Source organism: Nyctereutes procyonoides, unplaced genomic scaffold, assembly GCF_905146905.1.
Source record: "Nyctereutes procyonoides isolate TBG_1078 unplaced genomic scaffold, NYPRO_anot_genome, whole genome shotgun sequence".
Taxonomy (NCBI): Eukaryota; Metazoa; Chordata; class Mammalia; order Carnivora; family Canidae; genus Nyctereutes; species Nyctereutes procyonoides.
The window spans coordinates 15,272,632-15,287,263 of record NW_026575040.1 but is presented as its reverse complement, the minus strand read 5'-3'; the positions used below and the strand labels follow the sequence as shown (position 1 = coordinate 15,287,263).

At 38.9% G+C, this 14,632-nt stretch overlaps 1 protein-coding gene across 6 annotated transcripts in view; it reads right to left on the bottom strand.

Moving 5' to 3' along the window:
• Nucleotides 1-14,632, bottom strand: part of ICE2 (interactor of little elongation complex ELL subunit 2) — a 72,782-nt gene that overhangs the window by 20,939 nt on the left and 37,211 nt on the right. For all 6 annotated transcript variants that reach the window (XM_055319914.1, XM_055319918.1, XM_055319919.1 and 3 more), the window contains one exon: nucleotides 13,018-13,147. In XM_055319914.1, coding sequence (XP_055175889.1) covers nucleotides 13,018-13,147 — 130 coding nt within the window. The remainder of the gene's footprint in view (nucleotides 1-13,017; nucleotides 13,148-14,632) is intronic.

Sequence of the window (14,632 nt, the reverse complement as noted above, 5' to 3'; positions counted from 1 at the left end):
TTGTGGTTTTGATTTGTATTTCCCTGATGGCAAGTGATGAGGAGCATTTCCTCATGTGCATGTTGACCATGTCTATGTCTTCCTCTGTGAGATTTCTCTTCATGTCTTTTGCCCATTTCATGATTGGATTGTTTGTTTCTTTGGTGTTGAGTTTAATAAGTTCTTTATAGATTTTGGAAACTAGCCCTTTATCTGATATGTCATTTGCAAATATCTTCTCCCATTCTGTAGGTTGTCTTTTAGTTTTGTTTGTATCCTTTGCTGTGCAAAAGCTTCTTATCTTGATGAAGTCCCAATAGTTCATTTTTGCTTTTGTTTCTTTTGCCTTCGTGGAAGTATCTTGCAAGAAGTTACTGTGGCCAAGTTCAAAAAGGGTGTTGCCTGTGTTCTCCTCTAGGATTTTGATGGAATCTTGTCTCACATTTAGATCTTTCATCCATTTTGAGTTTATCTTTGTGTATGGTGAAAGAGAGTGGTCTAGTTTCATTCTTCTGCATGTGGATGTCCAAAATCCCAGCACCATTTATTGAAGAGACTGTCTTTCTTCCAGTGGATAGTCTTTCCTCCTTTATTGAATATTAGTTGACCATAAAGTTCAGGGTCCACTTCTGGGTTCTCTATTCTGTTCCATTGATCTATGTGTCTGTCTTTGTGCCAGTACCACACTGTATTGATGACCACAGCTTTGTAGTACAACCTGAAATCTGGCATTGTGATGCCCCCAGATATGGTTTTCTTTTTTAAAATTCCCCTGGCTATTCGGGGTCTTTTCTGATTCCACAAAAATCTTAAAATAATTTGTTCTAACTCTCTGAAGAAAGTCCATGGTATTTTGATAGGGATTGCATTAAACGTGTAAATTGCCCTGGGTAACATTGACATTTTCACAATATTAATTCTGCCAATCCATGAGCATGGAATATTTTTCCATCTCTTTGTGTCTTCCTCAATTTCTTTCAGAAGTGTTCTATAGTTTTTAGAGTATAGATCCTTTACCTCTTTGGTTAGGTTTATTCCTAGGTATCTTATGCTTTTGGGTGCAATTGTAAATGGGATTGACTCCTTAATTTCTCTTTCTTCAGTCTCATTGTTAGTGTATAGAAATGCCACTCATTTCTGGGCATTGATTTTGTATCCTGCCACGTTACCAAATTGCTGTATGAGTTCTAGCAATCTTGGGGTGGAGGCTTTTGGGTTTTCTATGTAGAGTATCATGTCATCGGCGAAGAGGGAGAGTTTGACTTCTTCTTTGCCAATTTGAATGCCTTTAATGTCTTTTTGTTGTCTGATTGCTGAGGCTAGGACTTCCAGTACTATGTTGAATAGCAGTGGTGAGAGTGGACATCCCTGTCTTGTTCCTGATCTTAGGGGAAAGGCTCCCAGTGCTTCCCCATTGAGAATGATATTTGCTGTGGGCTTTTCGTAGATGGCTTTTAAGATGTCGAGGAAAGTTCCCTCTATCCCTACACTCTGAAGAGTTTTGATCAGGAATGGATGCTGTATTTTGTCAAATGCTTTCTCTGCATCTAATGAGAGGATCATATGGTTCTTGGTTTTTCTCTTGTTGATATGATGAATCACATTGATTGTTTTATGAGTGTTGAACCAGCCTTGTGTCCCGGGGATAAATCCTACCTAGTCATGGTGGATAATTTTCTTAATGTGTTGTTGGATCCTATTGGCTAGTATCTTGTTGAGAATTTTTGCATCTGTGTTCATCAGGGATACTGGTCTATAGTTCTCCTTTTTGGTGGGGTCTTTGTCTGGTTTTGTAATTAAGGTGATGCTGGCCTCATAAAATGAATTTGGAAGTACTCCATCTCTTTCTATCTTTCCAAACAGCTTTAGTAGAATAGGTATGATTTCTTCTTTAAACGTTTGATAGAATTCCCCTGGGAAGCCATCTGGCCCTGGACTCCTGTGTCTTGGGAGGTTTTTGGTGACTGCTTCAATTTCCTCCCTGGTTATTGGCCTGTTCAGGTTTTCTATTTCTTCCCGTTCCAGTTTTGGTAGTTTGTGGCTTTCCAGGAATGGGTCCATTTCCTCTAGATTGCCTAATTTATTGGCGTATAGCTGTTCATAATGTTTTTAAAATCGTTTGTATTTCCTTGGTGTTGGTAGTGATCTCTCCTTTCTCATTCATGATTTTATTAAATTGAGTCTTCTCTCTCTTCTTTTTAATAAGGTTGGCTAATGGTTTATCTATCTTATTAATTCTTTCAAAGAACCAACTCCTGGTTCTGTTGGTCTGTTCCACAGTTCTTCTGGTCTCAATTTTGTTGAGCTCTGCTTGAATTTTAATTAACTCTCTTCTTCTGCTGGGTGTAGGGTCCATTTGCTGTTTTTTCTCTAGCTCCTTTGTGTGTAAGGTTAGCTTTTGTATTTGAGTTCTTTCCAGTTTTTGAATGGATGCTTGTATTGCAATGTATTTCCCCCTCAGGACTGCTTTTGCTGCATCCCAAAGATTTTGAACGGTTGTATCTTCATTCTCATTAGTTTCTATGAATCTTTTTAATTCTTCCTTAATTTCCTGGTTGACCCTTTTATCTTTTAGCAGGATGGTCCTTAACCTCCACATGTTTGATGTCCTTCCAAACTTCTTCTTGTGATTGAGTTCTAATTTCAAGGCGTTATGGTCTGAGAATATGCAGGGGACGATCCCAATCTTTTGGTATCGGTTCAGACCCGATTTGTGACCCAGTATGTGGTCTATTCTGGAGAAAGTTCCATGTGCACTTGAGAAGAATGTGTATTCAGTTGAGTTTGGATATAAAGTTCTGTAGATATCTGTGAAATCCATCTGGTCCACTGTATCATTTAAAGCTCTCGTTTCTTTGGAGATGTTGTGCTTAGAAGACCTATCGAGTATAGAAAGCACTAGATTGAAGTCACCAAGTATAAGTGTATTATTATCTAAGTATTTCTTCACTTTGGTTAATAATTGGTTTAAGTATTTGGCAGCTCCCACATTCGGGGCATATATATTGAGGATTGTTAAGTCCTCTTGTTGGATAGATCCTTTAAGTATGAGATAGTGTCCCTCTTCATCTCTCACTGTAGTCTTCGGGGTAAATTTTAGTTTATCTGATATAAGGATGGCTACCCCTGCTTTCTTTTGAGGACCATTTGAATGGTAAATGGTTCTCCAACCTTTTATTTTCAGGTTGTAGGTGTCCTTCTGTCTAAAATGAGTCTCTTGTAGACAGCAAATAGATGGGTCCTGCTTTTTTATCCAGTCTGAAACCCTGCACCTTTTGATGGGGTCATTAAGCCCGTTCACGTTCAGAGTTACTATTGACAGATATGAGTTTAGTGTCATCATGATATCTCTTCAGTCATTTTTTTTTTGTGGATTGTTCCACTGAACTTCTTCTTAAAGCGGAATTTTGAGAGTCCCCCTTAAAATTCCTTGCAGAGCTGGTTTGGAGGTCACATATTCTTTCAGTTCCTGCCTGTCTTGGAAGCTCTTTATCTCTCCTCCATTTTGAATGAGAGCCTTGCTGGATAAAGTATTTTTGGTTGCATGTTCTTCTCATTTAGGACCCTGAATATATCCTGCCAGCCCTTCTGGCCTGCCAGGTCTCTGTGGAGAGGTCTGCTGTTACCCTAATACTCCTCCCCATAAAAGTCAGGGACTTCTGGTCTCTTGCTGCTTTAAGGATCTTCTCTTCATCTTTGGAATTTGCAAGCTTCACTATTAAATGTCGAGGTGTTGAACGGTTTTTATTGATTTTGGGGGGGGGGATCTCTCTATTTCCTGGATCTGAATGCCTGTTTCCCTTCCCAGATTGGGAAAGTTTTCAGCTAGGATTTGTTCAAATACATATTTTGGCCCTCTGTCCCTTTCGGCGCCCTCGGAAACCCCAATGAAATGTAGGTTTTTCTTCCTTAGGCTGTCATTTATTTCCCTTAATCTGTCTTCATGGTCTTTAATTGTCTCTTTTTTCCTCAGTTTCCCTCTTTGCCATCAACTTGTCTTCTATCTCACTCACTCGTTCTTCTACCTCGTTAACCCTCGTCGTTAGGACTTCTAGTTTGGATTGCATCTCATTCAATTGATTTTTAATTTCTGCCTGATTAGCTCTAAATTCTGCAGTCATGAAGTCTCGTGAGTCCTTTATGCTTTTTTCTAGAGCCACCAGTAGCTGTATAATATTGCTTCTGAATTGGCTTTCTGACATTGAATTGTAATCCAGATTTTGTAACTCTGGGAGAGAGGACTGTTTCTGATTGTTTCTTTTGAGGTGAGGTTTTCCTTCTAGTCATTTTGCTCAGTGCAGAGTGGCCAAAAACAAGTTGTATTGGGAAAAGGAGAAAAAGAGAGAGAGAGAAGGAAAAAAAAAGAGAAAAAGAAAAAAAAGGAAAAAAAAGGAAAAAAAGAAAAAAAGAAAAAGAAAGGTGAAAAAAAAAAGTGGGTTGGGGAAGCAATCACAAATCAAAAAGAAAAAAAAAGAAAAAAAAAACACGGGGGAGTATCTTCTGATTCTGTATACTTTAAGTCCCTTGACTTCCCCTGTAACTGGTCCGTCCAGCTGGTCTTCTGGGGGAGGGGCCTGTTGTGATTTTCAGGTGTTAGCACTTGGGGGAGCTGCTCTGCCCCCTGCCTGGTGCAGGGCTCCATGGGGGTTGTTTACCCCGTGAGGCCCCAGGAGGAACAGCCACAGTGGTTACGGCAGCTGTGGAAACTGGATTCAGCCCCCGCAGTAACTACTGAGCTCTCCGTCTGCAGGGCCTGGAGGCTCCGGGGCGGGGCCGCTGATCTGCTCAGCTCCGGGCAGGAGCGTCCTTGCTGTCCTGGGCCCTCCCGGCCTCTGCCTGTCCTGGGGGGAGGCCGGATCCTGTGCTGTGTCCCGGTGCCCTGTGCTCTGGAGCCTGCGCTGTTGCATTCGCGCTCCCGGCCGTGCAGCCGCCTCTCCCCGGAGCTGCCGTCCGAACCCCCCCGAGCTGCTCCCGTCCGCGCAGCCCCCTCCGCGGAGCCGCCGCCCGAGCCCCTCCGAGCTGCTCCGGGTCCCGCCGTGCGCGCTGCAGCCCTTAGGGAGCTCGGCGCACTCTCCGCGGGCGCAGGTGTCTGTTAGTGTCCCAGGGAGCTCGAGGGCATCCCCGCCTCCTGGGGTCCTGCTCTAACTCCCTGCAGGTGCCTTTCCACCCGGGAAGGTTGGTGAAGCTCCTGCTTCTCCGGACGGAGCTCTCCTGTCCTGGGGACACTCGCCCCGGCCTTAGCCCGGCTCCTCGCGGGGCCCCTCCCCCTTGGATGCCTTTTGTTTCTTTATTTCTTTTTTTCCCCCCGTCTTCCTACCTTGATAGAAGCGCGAACTCTTCTCACTGTAGCATTCCAGCTGGTCTCTCTTTAAATCTCAGGCCGAATTTGTAGATTTTCAGGATGATTTGAAGGTTATCTAGGTAATTTGGTGGGGACAGGTGATTTGGGGACCCTACTCTTCCGCCATCTTGCCCCTCCCTCAATGAAGTCTTTGAGCTCAAGTATTATGGGTAAATATATACAGCATTTTTAAAAAATAAAAAATAATATTAAGCTAAATCTACCAATATGTAAAAAGAATAATATAGTATGATTAAGCTGGGTTTATTGCAGGAACACACGGTTCGATTAATATTTTTAAATGAATCAACAGGAGTCATCACATTAGTAGAATAAAAGTCATACCATCATATCAATAAAAGCAAAGAAAGTATCTGATAAGTTTGTTTTTTTTTTTAACCAATTCATGATTAAAATTCTTAAACTACGGGGATCTTTGGGTGGCTCAGCAGTTTGGCGCCTGCCTTTGGCCCAGGGCGCGATCCTAGAGTCAGGGATCGAGTCCCGTGTTGGGCTCCCGGCATGGAGCCTTCTTCTCTTCCTTCTCCTGTGTCTCTGCCTCTCTCTCTCTTTCTATATATACATCTATCATGAATAAATAAATAAATAAATCTTAAAAAAAATTCTTAAACTAGGTACAGAAAGGAGCTTTTTTAAAAAAAAATATTTATTTATTCATTTATTTATTTATGATGGAGAGACAGAGAGAGAGAGAGAGGCAGAGACACAGGCAGAGGGAGAAGCAAGCTCCATGCCGGGAGCCCCACGCAGGACTCGATCTTGGGACTCCAGGATCACACCCTGGGCCAAAGGCAAGCGTTCAACCACTGAGCCACCCAGGGATCCCCAGAACTTCTTTATTCTAATTAAAGGTATCTACAAAAACCTATACAAAATATCAAACACGTGGTGAATTGTTAAAAACATTCCCTTTTGGGGCACCTGGGTGGCTCAGGTTGTGATCCCAGGGACCTGGGATGGAGTCCCACATCAGGCTCCCCAGAGGGAGCCTGCTTCTCCCTCTGCATCTCTCAGAAATAAATAAAATCTTTAAAAAACAACAAAACATTCCCTTTTAAGATGAGAAATAAGGAAAAAGCCCATGTATTTACCTTGTATTCAAGTGTGAGGCAATGAAGGCAAGAAAAATAAAAGGTATAAAGATTGGGAAGAAGAAATAAAATGGCCATTATTTGCAGAAGACACGACTGGTTAATTAAAAAACCTGAATTATTAAAATGAGTTTAGCAAAGTTGCTAGGTAGAAGATCAATATAGAAAATGAATATGTGGGCAGCCCAGGTGGCTCAGTGGTTTAGCACCTGCCTTTGGCCCAGGGCATGACCCTGGAGACCCAGGACTGAGTCCCACGTCAGGCTCCCTGCATGGAGCCTGCTTCTCCCTCTGCCTGTGTCTCTGCCTCTCTCTCTGTGTCTCTCATGAATAAATAAATAAAAATATTTTTTAAAAATGAATATGTAAATAAATTTTATATTTTAGTAATAAACCACAGAAAATAAAATGTCAGAAATATCATTTATAATAACTTAAAAATATCAAATACCAAAATACACTTAACAAAAGATATATAAGATCTCTACATAGAAAATCCTAAAATACTAATAGAAATTAAAGATATAAATAAAGGATTTTATAAAGTCCACAAATTGGAAGATATGTTATTGTGAAGCTATCGATTTACTCTACATTGAGTCAATGTACTTGCTAACAAAAATCCCAATTTTGTTGTTGTTGATAGAAACTGACAAGCTGATTCCAAAATTTGTAAATACAAATGGCCAAGAATAGCCAAGAATCCGGAAGAAAAATAAGTTGACAAGATTCACTTTACAGAGTAGAACATTTTATAAAGTAATTTAAAATGTTAATTGTCCAGCTAGAGTACCTAGAAAAATTAAGTAATTACTCTAGTTAGAGTAATTAAAACAGGTACTGCCTGAAGGATACATAGTCTAGAATTAGATTCACAGATATGATTTATAATACAAGTAGCATTGAAGAGTAGCAGAGAAAGGGTGGTCTTTTCAATAAGTAGTGTTAAAAATGGAAAATAAAATCTTGATATTCCATGTAAAGTTAAATACCACATAAACCGTGTATCAAAAAGTTAAGGTGTAGAGGGGTACCCAGATGTTTCAGTCAGTTAAGTGTCTGTCCTGGGATCAAGCCCCATGTCAGGCTCCCTGCTGAGCAGGGACACTGCATTTCCCTCTCCCTCTGCCCCTCCCCCCTGCTCGTGTGTGTGTGTGTGTGTGTGTTGTGTGTGTGTGTGTGTGTGTTCTCTCAAATAATAAAATACTTTTTTAAAAAATAGAAGTTAAATGGATAAATTGTAGTATATTCTTACAAAGGAATATCAAAACAATAGAAGTAAACAACTGCTACACAAAGCATGGATAAATTTCAAAAACTATGTTAATTGAAAGGAAGCATAAACAAAAGATTACTATTTTATGATTCCATTTGTATCAAGTGGCAAAATAGAACTATCAAAATAATGACTGCCATTGGAAAAGAGGAAAAAGGCAATGCCTGGCAAGGTCACTTGTGGGTCTTCTGGGGCACTGGTAAATTTTCAGCTTCTTGATCTGGATAGTAGTTACAGAGGTGCTGGCTTTGTTATAATTCCCTGAGCTGTACATTTTTATTCTTTTCATTTCTAAAAATGTACTCAAAGTTAAAAATGGAAAGGGTGAGTGACTGGCACAGTCAGATGGGCATCTGACTCTTGGTTTCGGCTCAGGTTGTGATCTCAGGGTGGTGAGATCTAGCCATGTTGGGCTCAGTGCAGAATCTGCTTAAGATTCTCTCTCTCCTTCTCCCTCTACTCTTCTCTAACCCCTCCCATTCTCTCTCTCTAAAATAAATATACCTTTTTTTTAAAAAAGTTAAAAATGGAAGAGAAAAACATCAAATCAATGGTGTACTTTACAACTATTCTATTATCTTAGAACAGAAAGAGTACCATGTAGACACTTAAAAATTATGTCTAAATATAGGAAAGTTATTGCTCCTTTTGTTTTAGTCCACTTTTAATTTTTAGTTAAGAAATTCTTTCTTGGGGTGCCTGGAGTGGCTCAGCTGGTTAAGCATCAGCCTTCAATTTAGATGCTGATCTCGGGGTCCTGGGGTGGAGTCCCATGTTGGTTGGGCTCTGTGCTCAGTAGGGAGTCTGCTTCTCTCTCTCTCTCTGCTCCTCCCCCCACTCATGCTCTTCTCTCTTTTTCAAATAGATTAAAAAAAAAAAAGAAATATTTCCTTAACTCTCATATCATAAAGATGATCTTCCATATTTTCACCTAATTCTAGGTTAGTAGCTTTTCCTCAGTACAAAGTCTTGTATCTATTTTCATCAAGAAGAAATCTACTTTTGGGGCAATATAATAGGTTATAATTATAATAAAAAAATCTGTATATACAATCCTTGTAGTAGGATGAAAGAATACTATGATATTCATTATGTATAGGTGAAAAAGTTCAGGCCTGGGGGTTAAATGATTCTAACCAAGGTAAAAGAATTAGAAAATACATAGTAATCATACATATACCTTCTGATTCCCACATTCAGCATGATTTCCACTACTCCATTATAATGGAAAAAAGCACAAGCTGTGGAGTCAGAAAACATATGGATACAAATTCTGGATTTCCCACAAATTGTGTAATCTTGAGCAATAAACTTAGAGAACCTAAGGTTTTTTTCTCCATATAACAAAGATAAACATCACCTATTTTACAGAATAGTGAGGATTAGCAAAAACAGGTATATAAGTAGTTGACCCACATTGCATACTTCATAACTGAGTTAGAAATATTGTTCTAGGGGTGCCTTAGTGCTTTAGTTGGTTAAATGTATGACTCTAAATTTTGGCTCAGGTCCTGATCTCAGGGTTGTGAGAGCGAGCCCTAGGTCTGGCTCTACACTGGGCATGGAATCTGTTTAAGATTCTCTCTCCCTCTTTCCCTCTTGTCCCTCCCCTTGCTTGTGAGCTCTCTCCCTAAAAAAGAAAAGAAAAATATTGTTCTATTATTTTTATACACACTTACATATATACATACATACACAGATATATTTAATAGTTCCTAAGGATAATTTTGGAGCACTTCAAGTGCATCATATAGCTTGGTTTGTGAGTGGCAGATACATAATGAACCAAAAGGAGAAAAGAAAAACCAACCCAACAATATTCTGTAAGTTGTACATTGGGAGGTTGGAAGGAGAGGAAACTGGGAAGAGGAGTGTAGTATAGAGAGGAAAACTGACATATTACAGAGAGGATCAAAGAATATTGGAAAAGAAACACATTACCTCTTTTAAAGGTACATACCGTAACTCCTATCTAGGAACTCATAATTTTCAATTTAGTTTGTTATTTGGATGTCAAAAGGCAATAATAAATACTTCTGAAGTGAGCTATCCTAAGTATTTTATACATATCTTCTTTAACTCTTGTCTATCTGTAGATTGGCTCTCTTCTTAAAACCAAAACATTATGTTAAAAATATAATTATAAGAGGCTAAGTAATGAGTCATGCAAACTACTTTGTAGTCACATCTGATATATAACATATTTTAATTATATTCAGTTATTCCAGACACTACAATGACAAAATGACTGTTGCCTTCTGTATTTATTTTCTGTATTATTTTTCCACAAAGTAACTATAAGAAAAACTTAACTAAGGAGCCCTTTCTCCTACACTCCCTTCTTGTTGCAACATTTTTCTGAAATTAAAAGAGTAACAGAGCAACATTAAAAAACAAAAACAAAAAATGAACACCTCTAACCCACAGATACTTTCAATTATTTATTTTTTTAGATTTTTAAAAATTTTTTAAGTAATTTCTATACTCAATGTGGGGCTCAAACTCACAACTCTGAAATCAAAAGTTTGCATGCTTTACTGACTGAGCCAGCCAGGTACCCCCCATCTAGATCCTTTTAAAACAGCATTTCTTTTTTTTTTTTTTTAAAGATTTTATTTATTTATTCATGATAGTCACACAGAGAGAGACAGAGAGGCAGAGACACAGGCAGAGGGAGAAGCAGGCTCCATGCACCGGGAGCCCGACGTGGGATTCGATCCCGGGTCTCCAGGATCGCGCCCTGGGCCAAAGGCAGGCGCCAAACCGCTGCGCCACCCAGGGATCCCTAAAACAGCATTTCAAAACATATTCACCCCCACATAAAAAACCAAACCCATTCCCAAACCCAAAGAAAACACAACCATATAACATAAATTTCTCATCAAACTATAAAAGAAACCAAATATACCATCCTTTATAAAAAAAAAAAAGATTTATTTGGCAGAGAGCATAAGATAGAGTACAAGCAGGGAGAACAGGAGAGGAAGAAGCAGGCTCCCTGAGCCTGATGCCCAGGCGGGGCTCAATCCCAGGACTCTGGGATCATGACCTGAGCTAATGGCAGATGCTTAACTGACTGAGCCACCCAGGCGCTCCACCAAATACACTATTCTATTACATTAAAGTGAATGGCTTCTTCACTCAGTATAATACCCTCCAGTTCCATCCATGTCGAAGCAAATGATGGGTATTCGTCCTTTCTAATGGCTAGAGTGAAGCAAGTCAATCAGAGAAGGACAATCATCATATGGTTTCACTCATACACGGAATATAAGAAATACTGAAAGGGATTATAAGGGAAAGGAGGAGAATTGAGTGGGAAAAACTAAGAAGGAGACAAACCATGAGAGAGTCCTAACTCTGGGAAACAAAGACAGGGATGCGGAAGGGGAGGTGGGCAGGGGGATTGGGGCAACTGGGTGACAGGCACTGAGGAGGACACTTGATGGGATAAGCACTGGGTGTTATACTATTTGTTGGCAAACCTAACTTCAATAATAATAATAAAAAACATATTAAAAATAAATAAATAGGGGATCCCTGGGTGGCGCAGCGGTTTAGCAACTGCCTTTGGCCCAGGGTGCAATTCTGGAGACCCGGGATTGAATCCCACGTCGGGCTCCCGGTGCATGGAGCCTGCTTCTCCCTCTGCCTATGTTTCTGCCTCTCTCTCTCTCTCTCTGTGACTATCATAAATAAATAAAAATTAAAGAAAAAAATAAATAAAATTAATGGCTTCCAAGTGGGTAGGATTTACTAAGGATAAAGAGCACATAGAGCAATAATTATTTAGGACTTCAAAGAATACTTTAGATGGGGTAAGCTATATAGATGATGGCAGTTTTATCTGTTAAAGTATACCTTACACTTTAAAAAAAATGTTTTATATTGTTTTAGTCATGTGTCTCTATTCTCTTTCAGTACCTTTAAGAAGGATTTAAGTGATGTTTTTGTTTCATCTTTTCCCAAAATGGATGTGGTTAGCCATTGCTTCTGAGTACCTTACATGAAGACTGTTGGTATGTTTCAAGGCATGAGGTCTTTTGGAGGAACACTGTGATTGTGGTTAGTGGCTGAAAACTACAACAAAAAACTTCCAGCATTCAGTATGAAGCAGGAGAATGGGGCTAGTGCACCACGAAGTAGTACTTTTGAGTTATGGAGAGAGAGCAAATCAATTATCTTATTAATACTCTTATACAATAAAGGGGAAATACTGGTTAACCAAAATATGGAAAATATTTTCAAGTAAGTAACTTTTTTTTGATTAAGAAAAATATGCTCTTAACAGGTGTTTCATATCAGCAATCATGCTAAGTGCTATGAAAATATGAAGTTTCATTAGACACTGACCTTAAACTACTTACTGTCTAATGGGAAGATAGGGTTAAGTGTAAAAAAGAACAATACAATACAAAGTAACACGTTTTAAGAGTGGTGAAAAGAAAAAAAGAAACAAAAACTCCCCAGGGTTGCCTAGGTGGCTCAGTTGGTTGGGCATTCAACTCTTGATTTTGGCTGAGGTCACAATCTCAGGTTCCTAGAATTGAGCCTCAGGATGCCTTGGGCTCAGGGTAGAAGTCTGCATCTCTCTCTCTCTCTCTCCCTTTGCCCCTCCTCTGCTCACGCATATTTACTAGTGTGTGCTCTCTCTAAAATAAATCTTAAAAAAAAAAAAAAAAGACCTTGCATTGAAAGACCAAAGGAAGGAAATGACTTCATGGAAGGGCAGCTTGAGATAGTTAGGTTGAACTGAAACATACAGGATGAATCAAAAAGTATGGGGATAAAGCATTCCATTGGGAGGGAGCAATATCAGTAACAACTGGCAAGTAATCCTTCATATGAAGTATGTTAACTGTGCGTGAATCCAAATAACACAAATTCCTGACCAATCCCCCAAAACAGCAAACTAGAAACAAAGTTTAAAAAATTTGAAAAATTTTAAATGTCATTAGAATTTTAAGAAAATTTCGAAACATGTTCATATCAATAGTTTAAAAGAAGCTTGTTAGAAAACACTCCTATAGTTTTAGCTTATTACACTGTAAAATAAAATATTTCAAAAATAAAACAATTATGTTGACATTCAAACACAACTAAACATTGAATAAGAGGGAAATGGAACATCTGATCTTACTAGTCTCACCCCACCATTTAACTCTGCAGTAGGAATGGTGTTGTAATAGAAAGGAATGTTAACACAATAAGAGCTGCAGAAAGTACAGAATGGAAGTCTTTATAATTGATTAAAAGTATATATTTACAATGGCATTAAAAAGGAGAACAAAGCCTGGTGTATAACTTACCAACATAAAATGAGCAGTTGGAATGCAATAAACTTTCAGTCCACAGGCGGCAAAGTTCACTTTCAGTTAGAGCTTCAACACCATAACAAGCTTGATATTCCACTTTTGGTAGTACATAAACTGGAAATTGCTGAAATGCAAGGTTATACTTTTTCAAAGCTCCATTAATTTATGCTTAATAGCAAATACATTTGCCTATATAGTTTGCCACTTTCAAAATGCTTTCAGGTAATCTTATTTCATCCTTTCAAATACAGCAGAATTCAGACAGAAAGATGAAAAGAACCCTTGTTAGATGTGGGCAACACACAGAGGTGGATAGATAAATAAGAGATCCTGAACCAACAGCTCTCCCTCACCTCCACCCAAGATCCCTGTACCTCCCTATCTACACATTTTATCAGGGAATGTAACTGACAGTAGCAACCTTGGAACAGAGCCTATGATACATAATTGCCCAAAGGTTCAAATCTGGATACCAGAAAGACTGTTATACTAGTAATTCTCAGAGGATAAAAAAGGTAAGAATTTTTGGCCCCTTTAATGCATGAGACAAATGATCTCAGGGTCAAATACTCTGGGCAGCTTGTTTTCATTCTAAGAATGAAGTGAATAAGCATTAAAACCTACATTAACACCTGTGAGTGTCTATCTTGATTAATACAAAAGCTTGTTTCAAACACTAAGTACCTGGTAAATTATCCACTTAGAGTTTAATGGTCAGGACACTAAATAGATTAAGTAAAGTAACTGTGGCTATTACTAGTATAAAGTAGAATATGCAAGGAAATACATGCTTGTGAAATAATGTCATGTTATGTTCACTGTGCTCATGTTAGTTCATTTCTGTCAAAGAATACTCTACTCTTAATAGTAGTCTCTTCATTTCCAGCTGCAGAAGGAGAAATAGAAGATTTAACAAATATATTCAAAGTGATATAACTAGTTAGTACTTTTGAAATTATACTAAGCTGCCACTATTCATATACTTGAAAATATTTCACAAATGTTTCAGAATTCCTGATTTTCACAAAGTGGCAAATTTAGTAGGCTTGGAACAATGATGGTGGTTAAGAATAATTCAAATCCAGTAACATTTTTGTTAACAGTAGGGTTGGTTCAAATGATTACCTATGAATGTTGTAAAGCCTTAAAGTAGTGTTTCTTTTATTTTAATGTGTATGTAAATAACCTGGTGAATAACTTTGTTAAAATGGAGAGTCTGAGGTGAAGAGCAATGTTTTGCTTTCTTAAAAATTGAAGTATAATTAACACACAGTTTAATGTTAGTTTTGAGTGTACATTATAATAATTTTACAATTCTTTTTTTTAAAGATTTATTTATTGAGACACACACAGAAAGAGAGAGAGAGAGAGGCAGAGCCACAGGCAGAGGGAGAAGCAGGCTCCACGCTGGGAGTCGGGTGTGGGACTCGATCCCGGGTCTCCAGGATCATGCCCCTGGCTGTAGGCGGCGCTAAACCGCTGCGCCACCGGGGCTGCCCTAATTTGACAATTCTGTATAGTAGGTTTTGTGTATTTGATAAGTAAGCTGTTGTTCCAGGGGCCAAACCTCAAGTATAAGGACTCTATGGTGTCGTCTCAATTAAAAAAA